The sequence below is a fragment of the Neofelis nebulosa genome, chromosome 16, assembly GCF_028018385.1.
Source record: "Neofelis nebulosa isolate mNeoNeb1 chromosome 16, mNeoNeb1.pri, whole genome shotgun sequence".
Classification (NCBI taxonomy): Eukaryota; Metazoa; Chordata; class Mammalia; order Carnivora; family Felidae; genus Neofelis; species Neofelis nebulosa.
In genome coordinates, this window is record NC_080797.1 from 11,236,441 (window position 1) to 11,256,239 (window position 19,799).

The 19,799-nt window shown below is 62.9% G+C and overlaps 1 protein-coding gene across 3 annotated transcripts; it reads right to left on the reverse strand.

The window, feature by feature from the left end:
- Positions 1 to 359: 359 nt before the first annotated feature.
- On the reverse strand, positions 360 to 17,920 carry LLGL1 (LLGL scribble cell polarity complex component 1). 3 transcript variants are annotated; one of them, XM_058703756.1, is made up of 23 exons: positions 17,746 to 17,919; positions 14,169 to 14,266; positions 11,905 to 11,986; positions 11,687 to 11,817; positions 10,587 to 10,745; positions 10,345 to 10,507; positions 10,128 to 10,263; positions 9,749 to 9,803; positions 9,432 to 9,586; positions 9,098 to 9,321; positions 8,835 to 8,902; positions 7,597 to 7,750; positions 7,419 to 7,523; positions 6,418 to 6,710; positions 5,937 to 6,084; positions 5,514 to 5,667; positions 3,231 to 3,526; positions 2,453 to 2,717; positions 2,151 to 2,265; positions 1,841 to 1,953; positions 1,431 to 1,551; positions 1,197 to 1,276; positions 360 to 568 (listed from the first exon to the last, which is right to left on the reverse strand). In XM_058703756.1, the coding sequence occupies exons 1-22, from the start codon at positions 17,824 to 17,826 to the stop codon at positions 1,198 to 1,200; spliced, it is 3,195 nt and encodes a 1,064-aa protein (XP_058559739.1). In that variant the 5' UTR covers positions 17,827 to 17,919; the 3' UTR covers positions 360 to 568; position 1,197. The 3 variants fall into 3 exon arrangements, with proteins under 3 accessions (XP_058559739.1, XP_058559742.1, XP_058559741.1); XM_058703759.1 differs by lacking the exon at positions 17,746 to 17,919 and adding an exon at positions 14,582 to 14,721; XM_058703758.1 differs by lacking the exon at positions 360 to 568 and having other exon boundaries at positions 1,196 to 1,276; positions 17,746 to 17,920.
- Positions 17,921 to 19,799: the final 1,879 nt, after the last annotated feature.

Sequence of the window (19,799 nt, forward strand, 5' to 3'; positions counted from 1 at the left end):
ACCCCAAGGTACAATCTACAGGGAAATCCATCCTGACCGACCTCCCCGCCCCCCACCCTCGTACACACACGCACACGCACGCTCGCACACGCACACACACACCCTGACTGGGCCCCCAGTCCTGGGTGCCCGGCAGAACTCCCAGTCGTATATATGCGCACATCACAGACTTGGGCGGGGGGGGGGGGGGGGGGGGGAGTGGTGGGTGCTGGCCCAGGAGCAAGTACCAAAATAGTTTTAGAAATGCCTGTCCAGCCCGGCACAGGCGTTAGAAAAATATTCTTTGCAAAGGCAGTGGGGAAGGACGGTGTGCTGAGTGGGAGGTGGCATGGGGCTTGCCAGGCCCAGCAGTCCTAACTGCCTACTGGAGCGGCCAAGGTGAATCTACCCCAGAGGCTCTGGGCTGAGTCCCGGGCCCACACCCCCCCCCCCATACCGCACTGGGGCAGAGGTGGGCCTGTCCCTCTGGAGGCTGTAGGTTAGCAGGTGTGGGTCTATGCGGAGGGGCCAGGGGTCCTGGATCCCAGCTCCCAGAAGGGCAGTGGGTAGCCAAGCAGTTCTGGCCTTCCTGGTAAAGGAAGAGAAGAGGGGTCAGAGAAAGCCAGGGAGCCGAAAAGTGTAAACGGCCTGGCTGCAGAAGTGCCACCGTGCCCCCTCTAGGGCAGGCAAAAGGGCCACCCCACCCATTTAGGAGCAAGGGTCTTGCAGGGACAGCCAGAGGTGGGCTTGCTGACTCTGACCACTGACCACGCTGGGCCCACTGAGGCCCAGGGCGTGGTCAGGGAGGAGGCAGCAGCAACCCCGGCAGCAGATGAAGAGGGAGCTTGGGGGTGGGGGTCTCTGCCCGGCGTAGGGCCAGGCTGCGTGGGTAGGGGCACCGGGCAGCGAATAGGTTGGGCAGACCTCTGGGCCCCAGATCTGGGCTCCAGATCCAGGCCCCGCTCACCAGGCTCACCTGGCAGGACCCCACCACAAGAGCCTGAATGATCATCTCTGCAAAATGGGCTGGCCACACCGGCTCCTGAGCCCCGAGCTGCCACCACCTCTAAGTGGTTTGCTCTGGCCTGGTTCCAAACGCTACCCATGCCATCCAGGAGCTGACAGGCCGGCCTAGCCTTTCTAGTACCGAACCGTGAAAATCAGGGCTGTCAAACAGTAAGGACCAGGCAGACCCAGGGCCCCTAAACCCGCAGCACCTCATTTGATCAGGATGGCACAGGCTCGAGCCTCGTCTTCGGCCAGGTTCCTCAGATTCTTCTCAGATTCCTCCGAAGAGCTGCGGGGAGGGGAGCGGAGATCAGAGGGTCCTGGGACCTGGCCCTTCCTGGGGCCTCTGTGCCCAGCTCTGACAGAAGGCAGGCAGAGGGTAGCAGAGGGAGGCTGGGGAGGACCCAGGGCAGTCCCTCTGTGGACCCGCCCACCCGCCTCACCCCAGGAAATCCTTCACGTCTTCCACCGTGACGTCCCCTGTCGTGTCCAGCGTGGTGTCAGCACTGGTGGCCGAGTCGATGGACATGGGCGAGAGCGTGGCCTCGGGTGGCTCTGGGGTATCTGCGGGAAGGAAATGATCGGGACCCCACCTGGCCGTCTGGGCACCCTCTGCACTCTACCTTCCATCCCCTGGGGACCTGACTCGGCCCCAAACCCAGCCCACAGTGAGACTTGGGACTGCAGGCAGACCACCACCCCCACCTTCCCCCCTCCTCCCTGGCCTGCCCACCCCCCCCCCCCCCCAGGCTTCCAGCCTGTCCGGTTGCTGCCACCTACGGAGGCTTGCCCCCCGTCCTGCGTCAGCTGCGTGGATATCCTGCCACTTTCACTTCACATCCAGCGTCCTTACCAGCTCCCTTGCTGCGGGCAGGACCAGGGCTTCCATCGCGGCTCCCTGGGGCCAGGACCACGCCTGGGGTCCCATTAGCCTGGCTCAGCTTGGGCGACTCTCGGAGCCTGTGGCTGTAGAGATGAGGCCACAATGGGTGCCACAAGCAGGCGCCTCAAGTCTCAAGTGCCAGACCCTACCCTCCCTCTCCTGGGGCCCAGGACCAGAGAGGGGTGACACGAGGGAGGGCCACCCTTGTTCCACGCAGGATCCGAGCATGAGGATGAGACCAGCCTTAGTGAAGGCCCCCTGGGCTCCCCCTCCGACGCACCTGGTGCGGGTGGTATCTCGGGGCCAGCTAATGTCCAGAGAGCAGAGCGGCTCTGTGATGTTCCGAGCACTCAGAGAGAAGCGTTCAAACTCCGATGGAGAAATCAGGTAAAAACCTGGGTGGGAGGGTGAAGAGTGGGGTGCAGTTAGGGGGTGTGACTGCAACCACAATCCCTCAGTGGCCTCCCCCTGGCCTGTGCTGGCAAGTCCCGAGCCCGCCCTGGGGCCCCTCTGCTGACGCTCCCCAGCAACTCTTCCAGCCCCGCTCAGGCCGTTTCTGCCCCCAAGAAGCCTTCCCCTCACCCTGGCCGTGGCGCGTGAAGACACAGGAGGCGATGCCGCTGATGTCCTCCTTCCGGATACAGGAGTAGTGTACCTGGGGCCGCAGGCCAGGCACCGAGAAGACGTGCACGTCGCCCAAGTTGGTGAGGCAGGCCAGGCAGGTTTCAGCGTAGTCCTCACAGGCCACGCTGGCAAACGTGGCAAGGGCCACCTTGCGCACCCGACAGCCCTCGTGGGCCGTGAGCTTGAACTTGGTCTTGGCGCTCACCTTGGGTAGTGTGAACACCTGGCGGCAGGCGGGCGGCCGGTGAAAGGGGCTGGCCCTGTCCGCACCCGCAGGGCCCACCCTCCCAGATGCGGGCACCAGCCCCCGCCCCGAACCCGGCCTGCCAGCTGGGCCTGCAGCCCCGGCCGCCCGGCGGCCTCCCGCCTGGGCACCCTCTCCTCAGACTTCACCTAGGAAACCTCCCAGGGCCCCCCCATCTGTGGCCAAACCAGTCACACTGGGTTGTAAGGGTAAGGTGGCTGGTATCCACTCAGGTCACGAGTTCCTGCCAGACAGAGCCCTGAGGAGTCTTCAGAGGGTCCTGGCAGGGACTCGGTGAGGCAGGAGGGTCCTGGGGGGATGTGGCTGGCTGAGGGAGCATCTGGGTTCTCCAGGGGCCATCTCTGCTAGTCCAGGGGCATGTGTCTCAGGCAGACAGGGGGTCTCAGCAGATGGGGAGCACAGTGAGGACAGAGTTCCTGGAAGGTCTAACGGTGTCAGGTAGGAGCCAGGAGGGTCGCCACGGTGGTTTACCTTGAACTGCTCCTCAGACGCGATGAGCACAGCGTGGCCGCCCTGCATGTCAGGCGCCTGTGCCAGATCCCGGGAGGCCTCATAGGGCTCGGGCAGCGGGCGGCCGCGCCCATCCAACACGGCGATCGCCACCACGGGTGCACGGTGCATCAACTGCACCTCCTTGCCCAGCACGGCCTCCACCGCCCGCTCGGGTCGCTTCTCACCACCTGCCGCGGCCGCCGGCACCTCCAGCGCGTAGGCAAACACGGACCCCGAGTTGGTGCCCGCCCACATGGTGGGTCCATGATGGGCCGCTGCGGGACGACGGGGGCTGGTGAGGCGGGGTGTCGGCCGCATGATACAGGTTCCTCCCCTCCTCTCCGGATACCCCGGAATCAGTTCTCTCGTGTCCCACGCCTCCCCAGGGACCTCAGAGGGCCTCAGGCCCGAGGCACCTTCTCTATATTACTGACGAAATTTGGGGCCTCAGATACAGTCCTCCTACAGAAGTGGGAATGGCCCCCAGGACATCTCGAGGATGTCAACAGGCACCCAAACTAGACCCTGATCTCTCCAACCCCATCCCACTGTACCCTCAGCCCCCATTTCAGGAACAGAGTACCCCCCCCCCATGCAGCCCTGACACCCCCTCACCATATGCCATCACTAGTCTTACTGACAGACTTGGAACCAGCCCGCACCCTGCAGATGCGTTCCAGCTGGCCACAGCCCACCCCCCGCCGTGTGCTTTTGGCCCAACAGCCAGACGTGGAGTCCTCAGGGCCGGGGTGGAAAGAAATGAGGCCTGCGGGACGCTGTCTAGCCAGCTTTCCCTGTGTGGGCTGAACCTCTGGGGAAGGTCCTTGGTGGAGAATCACAGCTCAATGTCCAGGAGCCAGCAGGAGCCAGAAGGAGCCAGCAGGAGCCAGCAGGAGCCAGCAGGAGCCAGCAGGAGCCAGCAGCCACTGCTGTGTGCCCTTGATGAATCGGTGGCCTCAGCAACAACCACCAGGGGGAGCCAAACCCCAGGGAAAATAAGCAACTCAAAATGTTGCCCAGACCTAGGACACCCAGCCAGCTGGGAACCTGAACGCCATAAGCCTTCTCGTGGTGACAGCGGAACAAGGTAAAGAGCCTGGGGCTACCATGTCCAGACTCTGAGAAAATCCACTGGATAAAAGATCCTCAACAAATACATGACATCAGAAGGCGGGGGGAGGGGGAGGGGGTCCCTGCTCAGATTCAGAGCCTGAAAGCCACATCAGTGAAACAACCAAGTGCAGAACGACTAGATGCTGACCCAACATCAACTATAAAAAGGCATTCTGGAGATGAAAGGAGAAAGCCACCACAGCCCGAGTGTGACAAGAGACTGGATCAGCATCGGTCCCGCGGGGTGCGATGCAGGCACCATGGCTGTCGGTTATGTCTGTTAGACACACACTCAAGTCCTGATGTACAGATATTCATTGAAAATGCTCCAGCAAGATAAAAGCCACTGTGGGGGGGGGAGGGGCTGAGTGGCTTCGTCAGTTAAGCGGCTGCCTTCAGCTCAGGTCATGATCTCATGGTTCATGGGTTCAAGCCCCACAGTGGGCTTTCTGCTTGGGCTTTCTGCTGTCTGTGCAGAGCCAAATTCAGATTCTCTGTCCCTCTTTTTCTCTGCCCCTCCCCCACTTGTTCTCTCTCTCTCTCTCTCTCTCTCTCAAAAATAAATAAATAAAAATTTATTAAAAGCCACCGTGTGGGGCGGGGACGGTGCAGCAGCAGATGGCTGGCTGTCTCTGTGGGGCGACTGCACTCCTGTTGTTGTGTATGGTGAAAATTCTCCATGGTACGAGGTAAAAATCCATCAGTGAATCAGTCAATAAACCAGACCACATCGGTCTGCAGAGGACCGTCCCGGGGCTCCCACCACTCAGGGCACTCACCACTGCAGAGTGAGGTGGCCAGCACCCAGCATCTCCCCAGCCTCCCCCTCTTCTGCAGCCACCACACCCGGGTCATCTCCCCAACACATACCCACCTCAGCCGCTGGCACTGGCTGACCCCCACACTCTCCGCCCCCAGATCTTGGGCTCCCTTCTCCCTCTTCAGGTCTCAGAGGCCCGGCTCACTCACCAACCCCTCACAGTTGGAAGTTCCAGGGGGGACCACTTGGGGTGGCCGGGGCACTGTCGCCAGCTCAGTCCGGCGCATAGGGTGTGCCTTCCAACCTCCCAGACGGCGCGGTCCCACCCTTCCCTGTTTCCTAGATGGCCGGCTCAGGCCCATCCCCCCAGTCCGTCCCCCTGGCCTCACCATCTCGAAGGAACGTGTCAGCGAAGTAGAGGCAGCGAACAACACCCGAGAGGGAGTCGTCGGCAGAGCGGGGCTCAATGCGGCGCTGCACGGGGGTCATCTCCACGTCATGGGGGCAGGCCTGCTCGGCCAGCTGCGCATTGGCCTCCTGCAACTGGAGGGGCACAGCCTCCAGAACTCCGCCTCCCCAACCCCCTCTGCTCCCATACAGCCTGGTGCCGACATCCCAGCACCTTCCCCGGCTCATCCTGATCAGCGGGGGGGAGGGGGGGGGTGGGGGGGATGGGGGGGGATGGGAGGGGGGCCCAGGGGCCGGGGCTACCGAAGGGAACAGACACTTGGCTCTCGGAGCTGAGGCTCCACTGCTGTGCCTGGCCCCAGCAGGCAGAGAGGTGGCATCCGGGCAGCGCAGCCCCGCCTCACCTTGCTGTTGGCATTAGCGGCCCGCTTCTTGCCCGAGACTCGGCTTTTGCGGATGCGCCGGAAAGACTGGCGCAGAGACTTCTTGAGCGACTTCACCCGGGACAGCGGCCCTTCCATGGCCAGGGAGTCGTTGGGGTGCAGGGTGCACCTGGGGGCAGGCAGGTGCCAGTTGTGCCACGGAGCAGACTCCTGGAGCAGCCGCCGCGCTCCCGCCGGCCCCGTGGCTCAGGAAGCCGGAGCCCCTCTGCCCCTCGAACCCAGCAGCCGGGGGCGCTTAACACTCTACCAGCAGCACTCTTCACAAGGACAGAGCTGCCAGCGGGGAAGACGACTTTAAGGTCGCCCTACCTGCACCATGTCAGATCTCAGGGAAACTGAGGCCCAGACAGGTGTGGGGAGACACCAAAGGTCTCACAGGAGGCTGGGGCCAGGTGCAAGTACAGCCCCCGCTCACCGGGCTCCGGGCCCACCACACACACACCTGGCCAGCACGGGGCTCTTGCGCTGGTAGTCGAAGAGGCCAAAGCCATGACTGGTACCGAAGGCCACGAGGCTCCACTCGGCATGGAGCGTGACAGCGGTGACAGCAGCTGGTGGCAGGCACTGAACCAGCACTCGGGGCTGGAAGCCAGCGGGCCACGGCAGTGGCCCTGTGCGCGGACTCAGCCGCTCGTGGCCCTTCCACGTGAAGCCCTCTCGGTCCTGGAGGAGGTCCACACTGGCCACGCTGACCGCCTGTTCTGATGGCACATCACTTAGCTCCAGCACCAGCACCTGAAAACACAGCCAGGGCAGGGTGGGGGAGGGGTCAGTGTGGAGGACAGGACTACCCGGGCCCCACCTGAGCCTGCAAAGCCACCGTTAGGCCAGTCCCAGTACTGTCTCTCGTTTATCCGCTTAACAAGCACTCATTGAAAGCCTAGTGTATACCAGGGCCTTCACTGAGCACTGGGGAACACAATGGTGACCAAGACCAGCTGGTCCTTGCCTTCCAGGAGCACAATATCCCACCCCTGCAAGTCTCTCTCCCTTTAGCAATGAGCATACATTGAGCACCTTCTGCATACTGCACGAGTCAGAGGGGAACGGCAGTCACCAAGACCCACTGGCCTTTGGAGCAAAGCACCCCCCACTAGCCTGTCTCCCACTTAACGGTAATTACCCACTGAGCCCCGTATGCCGTGTTGAGTGCTGGGGCACGGCAGCGACCCAGACCTGCTGGTCCCCACTCTCAGCGCTCACCTGACACCTGTGCTCCCGCCCCTGGTGTGGTTCCCTGCGGCCAGAGCTTGGACTCCAGGCCTCCTAGAGGTTCCACCTCCCTGGCTGGCCTCACCCCAGCCAGCCCCACCTGCGGCCCCATTCCCATCTCCGGGCTTTTGCGCATGTGCGTCCCCCGCCACTCCACTAGACCCTCTAGGTCGGGCCCACCTCCTCCAGAAAGCCCTCTGAGACCCCGAGCCTGGGGCACCTCCGCCTTACCTGGCCCGCAGTGCCAGCCACCACCATCTGGGCTGTGTACTTGCAGAGCGCCACCTTCTGCACGCCGAGCCGAGGATCGTCGCTGTAGGGGTCAAAGCAGCCCACCTGCGGGGCGGGATGGAGCGATGACATGGGGCAGAGCTGGGACCAGGCTCCCCAGGGCCGGGGCAGGGCCTACCTTGCGAAAGGGCGGCCAGTCGTCCTCAGCGGCCTGGGCCAGGCTGTCAGCGTGCTCGCAGTCTGTCTGGAAGAGGCCAGCTGTGCTGAGTTTGTAGAGCGGCCGCAAGGCCACACCAGATGCGTCCCAGAAGCGCACGGTGCCGTCCTCGTGGCTGTAGGGAAGGCAACATCAGGCCCACCCCGGGTCCCCGTGCGCCACCCCCATCCCGCTCACCCAGTGACCACGCGCTGACCACCTACTACGTATGCCAAGCACTGACCAGACTCCCACTGCACACAGCAAACAGGAGGCATCTACTGTATAGAGCAAACATATCTTGAGTGCCTACAGTATGCCAGACCACATGCACCGGGGCCCCTCAAACAGGGTGAGAAGGTATGGAAATAATCACCAGTGTGACGAGCAGGAGATGACAGAGGAGATAATGCAGGGAACAGAGGACTACGGGCGCGTCCAGAAAAAGCGATCGGGCGTTAGCCATAGAGCAGAAGGATCATGAGGCATGAGGCAGCCATGTAGGCAGAGCAGCAGGAAGCCTGGGGAGGCTGGGAGGAAGCAGGGAGGGGAAGCGGGGGGCAGGAGCAGACAAATCTGGGGTGCAGCCTCAGGACACAGCTGCAGAGCCCACGTCAGGGACCTTTGGGCGGTGGTGGGAGCCCAGAGCCAGGGCGAGAAAAGGTGTGTGAGTCTCTGGGGCTGGTTGGGATACCTCCAAAAGCTCTGAAAGCCATGATTAGGAGCTCTCAAGCAGGATAGGGGACACTGGAGTCAGAGGCCTGAGGGTCCCAGCACAGGCAGGGGCAGGGCAGGAAGTTGGGGCCTGAGTCACTGGGCACGTCAGCGCCCGCCAGGCCCAGACTGGGCTCTCTAGCACCTGCCCTGGGCAGATGAGCGTGGGCCAGCCCAGATTTTCCAGTCCCAGGGCAGGCCGGGTGGGTGGAGCTCAATTCTAGACCAAAAGGCAGGGCAGGGCGGGGCCTTTAACCAGGGCCTAGGGAGGCTTCATCCCAATCCACCCTGCAGGAGAGGGGAATGGCCTGGTCCCACCAGGGCTGGGGCCTGAGTCACCAGGCAGGTCAGTACCCACCAGCCCAGGATGGGCTCCCCTGCACCTGCATGGGCCGCACCACGCTCCATTTACCCAAATACACACGCGTACACACACACATACACACACACACACGCACACACACGTCACACCTGTGCTTGGCCATGGAACACATGTGTCTGCCTACCCAGTCAGCAGTAGCCCCCGCTGTGATGGCTCCTGGGCCAGGTTCCGGCCCCCGGTGATGGGCCAGCTCTGGGAGAGGGAGGCAGAGATGTGGAAGTGGAAGGTCAGGACAAACACCTTCTCTCCTCACCTTCAGCATGGCACCCGGGGCCCAAGCTGCCTGAATTCCCCGTGTACACCTGCTATATCCCCACCTCCGGGCCTATGCCTGCAACACCCTCCCTCCCCATGTCCCCGCCCCTGCAGGAGGCCCTGGGCACACACCGAGGCGCTGGAGGCAGGCTGGGGGCTCTGCTGCTCGCCGGCGCTCACAATGCGGGCCCACAGCTTGGCGGGGACGTTGGCAACATGTGCCGAGCAGGTGATAGCAGATGAGTGCAGCGGGGCCAGGTAGGGGGCAGGCACAGCAGGCCAGCCAGGCGTTTGCAGGTCGAGCACCACCAGCTCCTCTTCGAGCAACACAGCCAGGGCCTGGGGCTCGTCGAACTCTGCGGGGCGAGGGCTGGGTGAGCAGAGCCACGGGGGGGGGGGGGGGGGGGGGGGGGGGGGGGAGGGCGGGGCGGCGCAGGGCATGGGGTGGGGAGGGCAGGGCACACACCGTCCTCGGGCCGTGTGCTGTGAACCGTGAAGAAGTCGATGATGCGGGAGGTGAAGTCCAGCGTCACCAGAGTCTCAGCCCGGAGCACACTCACACAGTGGCGGTCACCGTAGCTGGCGCGGGGCATGCCTCCACTAAAGATGATGAAGTGGTCCCTGCACGGCAGGCGGGGAGCCACGTGAGCCACCCAGACCCCAAGTGCACACTGCCCGACCCAGGGAGAGCGCTGCAGGACATCCCTGTGCCCCAGAGCCCACCCTCCTCCCCCCTGCAGACACAGCCCCCAACCCACATCTGAGAACCAGCTCCCCACCTACCCAGATGCACAGTTTCGCCACAGAATCTTGTTAATGGCTTTGCAGGGGAAGGGGCCTGGAGGGGTGGGACAGTGTCGGGCTCATTCGCTCACAGGGACCAGAAGGGCCCCAGGTCACATTTCTCCAAGCTTCTCCCGTTCCTGCTCTGCCTCCATCATCCTGGCCTCACAGCTGCTTCCTGACCCCGAGGGGAAGGCCCACTGCCCAACCGTGCCCCCCAGCAACCTCACCTTCGAGGACGTGGCTCGGCATGGCATCTCACACAAGGCCTCCTGGGTACCCCCACCAAGGCCGGGCAGCCCCAAGTGCCTGAGCTCGGGGTCCCCGGTCAACCCCACGCTCAGGTGGCAGGGCTGCCCTCAGCCTCCCCAGCACTCACCATAGGGCGTGGTGGCTACCGTGGGCTGTGTCACGGGGGAGCCGCCGGCACCCGCAGACCAGACGGCGTAGCTGCCGTCACTGTGTGAGCTGACCAGCGTGTTGCCGCTGCGCTCCCAGCACAGGCTCTCCAGCTGCTGCAGGGGGGTAGGGGGGGCAGTGTGAGCAGGGCCCTAAGCAGAGGGCCCCGGCTGCAGGTGCCGGCCTCCGTCACACACCTGGTTCCCCAGGAAGACACGGTCCGCGCACTGCGCCGCCCTGTTCCAGATGACCAGCAGGCCCCGGCTGTAGCCGATGAGGATCTTGGTGGGGTCCCGCAGGTGTCCTTGGAGTGACTCCACGGGGCCCAGCGCCTTCCCACACCGGTAGTCATCTGGCACGCTGCAGAGGGGCGCAGGTGAGCCGGCAGGAGCACCACCCGGGCGTGGAGAGGCTGCTGGGAGGTCCGCCTGCCTCTTACCTTCGAAGAACGTCGTCCGGGGCAAGAGTCTGCCCCTCGAGCAGCGTCAAGGTGGGCACGTCCAGGAAGAAGACGCTGCCGCCCTCGGTGCCCAGGGCCGCCAGGTCACCGGCTGCCAACAGCAAGACCACCGTGACACGGGCGAGGCTGAGCGGGCCACTGCAAGGGATGAGGGGAGTGGGTGAGGGCGCAAGCCCGTCCGCCCGCTGAGGAGTGGTGTGGAGGGGGCTGGGCTGCTACTGGCAGCTCATTATGGACCCTCTGCGCTCATAGAGGCCGGATTATCGAGTGGGCTGGCTGGCGCACTGGGAAGGCGAAGGTGGTGGCTGCGGGCATCACAATTAGCTCACTCAATTATTCATCAGGATGTTGGGAAGGAGAGGGATAAAAATAGGCTCCTCAGGTCTTGGAGACGGGCTCCCGACCCCTCCCCCTCACTAGGAAGGAAGGTAGGAACCAGGCCAGTGCCTGGGCCAGGACCAAGGGCTCTAGGACACACACAACCCTCCTGAGCCTCACCCAGGAACCCTGTCGCCAGCCTCAAGATGTCTCCCTGACTTTGCAGGAGGGCCCCAGATTGGACCTGGCCTGCAGAGGATGGGAGACCCCAGGAGTCCACCCCCGTGTGAGGGTGTCACCCAGCCCCCAGGAGGAGTAGGACAACTCTGTTTCAGCAGGGCCAGACCGAGAGGCCCCTTATACTCTCACTGGGGGTCTAGGCCCACGCCACTGACCTCTGGAGCATCCTGCTGGCACCTCATACAGCCTGGGACGATGCTCCTTGCCCCCCAGCTGCCCTTTCACCCATGTACATTATCACCCATCGCCCCCTCCAAACTGTTAAAGGCCCCAGCGGTCCCCAGAGCATGGACACTACCTGCTCACCTCAGACTTGGCCAGAGCCCCCTATTTCACACCTGCAAAATCCACAGGGCACATCTCTCCGGGCCCCGGGCCCAGCCCCAGGTACCCTGCCACCCCGTATCCTAGCTTGAGGGAGGCTTCCTACCCCCACAGCACCTTTGCAAGGCTGGCTTCCACAACCTCCCCCGGGCTCCCCCTGCGCCCGGCAGCTGGTCCCCAGCCAAGTCCTCCGGTACCTGGCACAGTCAAAGCCCGGCCGACTGGGTGGCTGGAAGCTGAGTGCTTCCTCCAGGTGGGCGCAGCCATTGTGGTGGACGATCTCCCAGAGATGCAGGCTGCTGTCGTCCAACAGGGTCAGGAGGCGGCCCTGGTGGATGAGCAGAGACCAAGACTGGGCTGGCCTGGGATGGGGAGGGCGTGGGGGCCACGGGAGCCAGTGAGGGTGGAGGCTCACCTGGCCAGGCAGGAAGTGCATCTGGGTAACAGTGGCCGTGTCTCGGTGTAGGCCGGTAAACTCCACGCCAGGTGCACCGTAGCTGAGAGCACAGGTCAAGGGCAGAAGCAGATACGGGAGATCCTCCTTTCTGAGAACGATTCCAACGGGCCCCAACCAGGCCTGCCTACCCAGAAGCCCTCCAAGGTCCAGATGGGACCCCTCCCTGAAGAAGCACTGTCCTATCCCCCCAAGATATCCCCGGGCTCAGCATGCAGGCTCCACTCTGCTCCTGCAAGTCAGTTACTTCCTCATCCGTAAAATGGGCTAGTGAGTCCCACTCCCACCTTGTAGGGCTGATCCAGGGCAAGTGAGAATAAAGACATACCCAACACAATTGGCCCAGGCCCGGCAGGCAGCCAGGGCTCTGCCCTGTGTTAGCCGTGTGCGTGTGTCTGTGTACATAAGAGCTGGGCCCCCCCCCCCCCGGTTCGGATCATACAGGCAGAGACGCCAGGCCAAGCCTGGGCACGGAAGTCTGGAGCAGAGGAGAGTCCAGGCTGCCTCTTCCCACAGCTCCAGGCCAACCTCCGGCTATGGGCAAGGAAACCAACCTCCCTCTGGGGCACGCAGCCAGCAGCCCCCACTGTGACCAGGGAGAGGCCTCAGCCTGCCCATTTCACAGACAATCCGCAGAGGCTTAGATTGGGTGACCCGCTTCAAGTGTCTGGTGTCAGTGCCAGAGTCACAGCAACACCAGTCGGGCAGGGCCCAGGGGGCCCCAGGAGGGAGGGTTAGGGAGGGGTCAGCGTTGCCCAGCAACAACGCAGGAGCCGGTTGCTTTGGAGCTAGAGTTAGGATTCCCTGCAGGAGCCAGGAGAACACAGAAGAGGGGACAAAAGAGAGGGCAGGAGCGCTGGGCGGGAACCAGGGTTGCCAAGGAGACGGGCCACCCTTGAGGGGGAGGGGTGGCTTCTGTGGCCAGCCTCAGTTTCCCGACCCAGGGCTGGGAGCTAGGGTAGACTGGGGGAAGGACTGAGGGGACAGAGGAGGGCCCCAGCTTCCTCCGGGGATGTCTCCTCGCCAGTACATCAGGTTCTTTGTGAGCAGGAGGAGCCTGTGCGTGAGACCACGGAGCGACAGCTCAAGTGGCCAACAGAGTCGCGTGGAGCCAGGGCACTGAGAAGAAGAAAGGGCTTCGGGACCACGATATACCTGTGAGTCAGGACAGCACCACAAGGAGTGGGAGCTGGCCAGGAAGTGCATGCCCCCCCCAGGGCAGATGGGGACTTGGGGGCAGGGGGTCCAGGCATTGCCCCCTCCCCACCCCCTTCCCTGCCCCACCAGTGCCTCAGGGGCCCACGGGAGAGGAGGGGCATCCTGGCCCAGCCACACTCCCTGGAGAAGGCAAACTCACAGACCAAAGGCCCAGACGCCCACCCCTGTCTGGCCACCCAGCCCTGGGGTGTGAAGACCCCCATCCCCACCCTGCCTCCTTCCAGGCACTGACTCATCTTCCGCCAACCAGTGTCCCCAACGAGGGTACTGAGAGCCAGAGGGTCCCAAGAGGAAGGGTGAGGGTGGGCACCCCTCACCGAGCCGCCTCCAGCCAGACCCCACACCTCTGTCTCCCCACCCAAGGGGCTTCCCCGAGGGCAGTGGGGGTGGGGTTCTCCATGGCAGGCAAGGAGCATTCAGCTGCCTGCTTGCCCCCACCCCACCCCCACCCTGCGCTTGCAGGAAAATGCCCGCTTTGTGCGGCTCACACGGCCCATTGTGCAGCCGCCAGCATCCAGGTGGGGGCCGCGCCGCGCTCACCATGCTGAGCCTGGCACTGCCCCCAGCCCCTCAGCCGAACACACGTGTCTTCGCATTGGCGTACGTGTGTGCCCAGTCACCAGGGCAAGGCCCACTGTGTAACCCTGGCCCACTCAACACCTTTGCTGGGTACCGTGCGTGGTTAGCCTCCTGGCCCGGTGTCCCCAGTCAATTAATTGCTGGAACGACGCTAGGGTCGCCTAGGTAACTGGCTGGCTGAAATGCAGCGATGGACAGCTGTGACCACCGCAAGCAGACCCCATCCACCCCCCCCCCCCCAACCATCTCCGCGAGGAAAAGTCTCAGGGCAGAAGCCACACCACCAACCTCCGCCAGGATCGAGGCGCCTACTGCGGCCTCCCAGGCCAGCCCCCCTGCCCCCCCACCCGGCTGAAGGAGCCCACATACAGGGAGCTGCAATCGGGAGCTTCCGAAGGGCCCTGAAGGCCTCAGTTCCCAAAGGATACATCTTGACGGCCCCAGACCTGGTGCCGATGGCCATGATGCGCAGCTCCGGGTCAAAGGCCAGGGCGCTGGGCTGGTTGGGGAAGCCATGCTCCACGGTCTGCGGGGGAGGGGAGGGCAGTGGCATTGGCACAGGCACAGGCACGGCCGCCCCTGGCCCACCTGAGTCCCACCCCAAGGCAGCCTCCAGACTATGGCAGCTGCAGAGCAGGACTGGAGCTGGTCCGTCTGAGCTCTGTGCCTCAGTGTCCTCGACTCTGAAACAGGTGTTCGCGTGTCCCGTCCACACCACAGAGGCCCTGCCCCTGCCAAGCCCCTGTCTTTCTCAATACCCGTGTCCGGCCCGCTGTGTGCCGGGCTCTGGAGACAGAGAGAAACAGGACCAACGGGGTGCAGGCACAAAAGTCAACCCTACCTGTCCCCCAGAGCAGGGTTCTGCATCCCACTTTTAGCGGTGAGCCGCCATGCTGTCCGTAGTCTCATATGATGTCCCTGGCACTCCCCACAGGCCCCACATGGAGATCGGAGGGCAACACCCAAGATCAGCTAGGTGGAGGCTCTTGACCCTCCCCCTCCCCCGGGGCCACTCCTCTTGGCAGGGCCAGTCCCCCCCGCACAGACCCCTGCCCACCAGGTTCTCGATCCTTCCTTCCACCCACTCATGCTTTCCTCAGTTTTCCCACATCCACCAAGGAGCTCCTGCTCATCCCCAGAGGCCCGGCTGGAGGGGCCCCCACCCGCTGTCCTCAACACCAATGTGGGTCACCGCATGTGGGTCCAGGTATCTCCTGACCACTGCCTCAGCAAGACACACATTTCAGAAGAAACCCTGGTCCCCAGGCCTGTAGCCCCGGGCCTCCACCAATCCAGACAGGGACTGAGCCCTTTATGCAGCCTGCATGGGCTCAGGCTAGTCACAGTACTCCCCAAGCCTCAGTTTCCCATCTGGGCACGAGGGGCAGTGAGCCCAACCTGAAGACAGAACAGTCCGTTTAGCTGGGGGGTAGAGGGGAGTGCTTCCCTTCCCTTCCTGCCCCCACGCTAGCATCACCACACGTTTGCTAGATCTGACCATCTGACCGTGTCTAGCCAGTCCCCACCCTCTGCTCAGGACCCTCTCCAAGCTCCCACCTCACCACCTGGCCCCTCCCTGTCCTCTTCTTCCCACTCTCCCCCAGCTCACTTGACTCCAGGCCCAATGGCTTTCTGCTCTCCTCCAATTTACTAGGCAGACTCCTGCCTCAGGACCTTTGCATCTACTGTCCCTCTGCCTGGAACGCGCTTTACCCAGCACTGCCCAAAGAGGGGTCCTTCCCACCATTCAGGTCTCAGATCGGGAGTCAACTCCTCACAGCCCTCCCTAAGCCACCCTGCTCTAGCAGCCTCCCTGTCCCCACACTCCACACCCCCAGCCTACTTTATCTACAGCACTGGCTGTTATCCAAGCTACTGCACATTTTACTCTTTTGCTTTGGCTTTTCACTGTCTCCCCCACAAGTACATGAGCATCCTGAGTGAAGAGGCACTTGTCCCTTCTGGTCACTGCGGTGTCCCCCATACCTAGAAGGGGGCCCTGCACACAGTAGGAGCTCAGTATCTGTTAAACTGACATAGAGTGGACATCCCACAGGCACCTTGTGGGCAGGGCGGGGACTTGGATGTGAGACTGAGTCCAAAGTCCAGGCTTGCTTCTGACTCTCCTGCCATTGCTTGGGAATGTGGGACCCATTTATTCTCTAGTGATCACCTACCACCTCCTCTTGTGACCAAGCCCCTTGCCCCAAACCACACCCCTCCCGCCAATGCTGCCCACTCAGAATGGGGCCTCACTCTCCTTAGCAGGGAGCCCTCGGCTTCTACCAACCCAGGGCCGGCCAAGCGGAGCCAAGCCTCTCCACCACCTCTCCTCTTCACACCCCGACTCAATGGCTAAGGAAGTGACACCTTAACACATGCCTGCCGCCACCATCATTCTCTCGCCTCCCAGGGCTTCGCCCTCATAGCCACCCAGCATAGGAAGGGGGCCATCCGGGAGACCCTGGGCACCAGCCTCCCCTCTGGGCCCCTCAGGCCCCTGGCAAGTGCTCAGCTGCCAAGTCTGAAGGTCCTGGCAGCCTCCCCATCACCAGGAAACCTTGCCTGCCCTGAGAGACATTCCCACCTCAGCCACTGCAGGTCCAGTCACCCCAGGGCGTTCTCCTGGACGAGAGTGTCCTTGAGTCTGGCCCAGGACCACAGCAGTCCCTCCAAAAATCCGTGCCCCTCAAGGCTAAAGTCAAATCCTGTCGACAAGGGGACACAAGGACAAAGTGCCCCAACTCGCTCCGTGACTTTGACAAGCCAGACGTCACCCCTCTCTGAACCTCGATTTTCTCACCTGTGTGACGGGGATAACAACTCTAATCCCCAAGAGCAGTGAAGGGCTGTGCAATCAGAGGTTTGGAGTAAAACTGAGGCCAGAAGCAACACCCCAGGAGAAGTTAACAAGGCAAAGGTTGGGGCCTGGATCTACCACACACCAGTGCAAGGGTGGGAGGAGGTGGGGGCTGCAGGCAGCCCCTTTCCCATGGCCCCTCTTGCCCTACCTGGGAAAAGAAAGGAAGGAGCAACCTTCCACCCCCTCACCTCCACCTTGGCTCAAAGGCAGGTCAGCTGGCCCATGTGATACAGGGAGCCAGAGCCCACAACCAGGTGGCTCCATTTCACAGCAAAGGAAACTGAGGCCCCACACACTGAAGGGTAGTTGAGGACAAAGCCAGGCATCTTCCTTGGAGCCCCCAGCAGCACAGGGCAGGTCAGAGCCCCACAAGGCAGAGCCTAGGGCCTTGGGGGAAGGAAGGAGAGGAACATGGAAGGGATTTCCCAGCCCCACCCCCCAACATCTGCCTCTCCTCCTCACCCCTCCCCACTGGCCTGGGTGCAAAAGAAAAACAAACTGGGGCCCTGGGCTGCCCTCAGGGCTGAGCAGGGGCTCCGAGAGCCCCCAAAGGAAGAGAAATAAAGAGACAGTGAGAGTCGGAGTGAGAGTTCTAGAGACCGCACAGGGACATATGCAGGCAGAGACACACGCAAGAAAAGACCAGCAAAGACTCACAGATGCAGAGACAGAGAGATGAAGGGAGACAGAGAAGAGGTACCCAGAGATACACAGGGACAGAGGTAGAGACACCCCCCCACTCCCCGGATACACAGGCATAGGCTGAGGATAGGGAGGTGATCACAGGCAGGGACAGGGACAGAGACCCAGAGACAGGCAAAGAGTCGTACAGAGACAGAGACACACAGACCCAGGTAGACAGAGACCTGCAGAGCCAGGGCCAGTGAGGCCCACAGAGACCCGGACAAGCTGACTCGGAAAGTCCGCGAGAGACCCAGACCCACCCAGAGTCCGAGAGTGGAGCAGGGAAAGAGGCGAGAAGCGGGGCCCGAAGAGGGGCGCGCGTCCCGGCCCCCGCGCCCCGCCCCAGCTGGGCGCCCCCTCCCTCCGAGCCCGACGTGGCTCCGGCCCCCGGGCCCCCGGCTTGGGCCCCCGGCCCGCCCCCTCCTGCCCAGCCCGAACCGCCGCCACCGCCGCCGCACCTTGTTGAAGGCGAAGAGCTCCTGCTTGAGCTTCTCGCGCTGCGGGTCGGCGCCCTGCCGCCGGAACCGAAACTTCATCATCTTGCGTCCGGCTGCCGGCGCCGCGCCCGCCGCCGCCGCCGCCGCCCGCAGGATGCGCCGCGCGGCCCCGCCGGTCCTGAGGCGCGGGCGGGGCGCCAGGCGGCCCGGGCGCGGGCGCGCGGGGCGGGGCCTGCACGGAGGCGGGCGCAGAGCGCAACCGATGTGCTGCCCGACCAATACGTGTGCCCATACGCCGCCCGCCCCGCCCCTGCGGGCCAGACAATGGGGGAAGACTGGGCCCCCGGGTTCGGCAGGGCTCGCGAAGGTACTCTCGCCGAGCATGCGCTGCGGTGTGGGGCCTGCCGGGACTTGTAGTCCGTGAGCCAGGCCTCCTGCGTGGGCGGCTGGGGACGAGCCTTGGAGGGGGCCGGCCAGTGTTCCCGAACTTGGAGGAGGCGTTTTCCTTCCTCCAACCAGGAGGGACGTGCTTACTCGGGTAATGAGGCAGACCCGTCCCGAAAGCCAGGAGAGTTCTGACTGGGGCAATTCCCTGACCCCCTCAGCCTCAGTTTCCCCATCTACGCTATGGTCTAGTGATTGCCAAGTTATATTTACAGTTTCACGGGACACCGCTTTGTACCCCAGTGGGCCAGAACACCTCCCCCGCCATGCTTTTACCCTGGCTGGGTGGTCAGTCAGGAATGCCCTCCTCAGCGCCTGGCCCCTGGGGAACTCCTACACATCCTTCAGCATCCAAACTCCAAGGCTACGTGTGGCAGCACCGGATCCTTAGGAGGGCCGTCGGGTAAAGACAGGGGCAGGTAAGTAAGAGGCCCTTCCTCAGGAAGTGACATTTGGGACCATCCTGAGATTGGATGTGGGCTGTTCCGAGATGGGGGAAGGGCCTCCCCTGCACAGGGAACAGTGTATAAACAAAGCTGCACCCCGCCTCCACTCTCAGAGGGACAATCGGCCTGTCCCCACCCACCTCCCAGGCCGCCTTTTCTCATCTGGACGATGGCCTCAAGGCTGAACCTTTCCTTCCAAGGCTGAGGATCATAGGCTGCCCGGGCTCAGGGCTGGGCAGAACGGAGGAGTTCCCAGAAGCCCCGGTGGGGCAGGTGGACCCGGGCCCAACCCCAGCAGCCTGACTTCTGACCCTGACGTAGCTGCCAAGCAACAGGGGCCTGGCTGTCTCCCCCACCCCCACCGCCACCCCTCCGCTCCCCGCCCGCCCACGCCCTTGGGGCTGCATCTGGAAGAGGAGCTGGTGGGGGAGCAGCGAGGTGATCAGAACAACAAATCTTAGGAGCACCTACTCTGGTAGGCACTATTCCCAAGCCTTTCCTAGTTTCAAATGACTTCATACTCTCAACTTACGGGTGAGGGCGCAGGAAGCCCTATTCCCCACTTTACAGTTGGGGAAGCTAAGATAGATGGGCAAAGTCCAGGGGAGAGCTTTGGCCCGAGCTGTGCGCAGAGCTGGCTGGACAGAAGGGTCAGATCCCTCCGGCCACTGCCCATCCCACCCCCAACACAGGCAGCTCAGGCAACTCAGAGGCCTGGGTTCTGGTCCCTGCCACCCTGCCACTGGCTGAGTGACAAGCCCTGAGCCCCAGTTGCCTCCTTTGCAAAACGAGAGCCTCACAATGGGAAGCGCTGTCAATTTACAACCCCCGGCATCATCACTTACAAGCTGTGTGGCCTGGAGCCAGTTACTTAAGCTCTCTGTGCCTGTTTCCTCACCTGTGAAAATGTGGAGACCATTAGTACCTACCTCAAAGGGTTGTTGTGAAGATGAATTGAATTAGGACTTGTAAAGCCCTTAGAAAGCTCCAGGCAGACAGGAAGAGCCATGCAGTTCAGAGAGTTCTTGCTAATTGCTATCTGAGCTCTTCCCCTCTATCACCCTGGGCAAGTCCCTGCCCTCCTCAGTCTCCATCTTTCTGTCTTTGAAAGGGGACTTAGTCATCAGGCAGTAAGCAGCCCTGCCTCCCCACCACACCCCCAGCTCACAATTGCAGGGGGTGGGG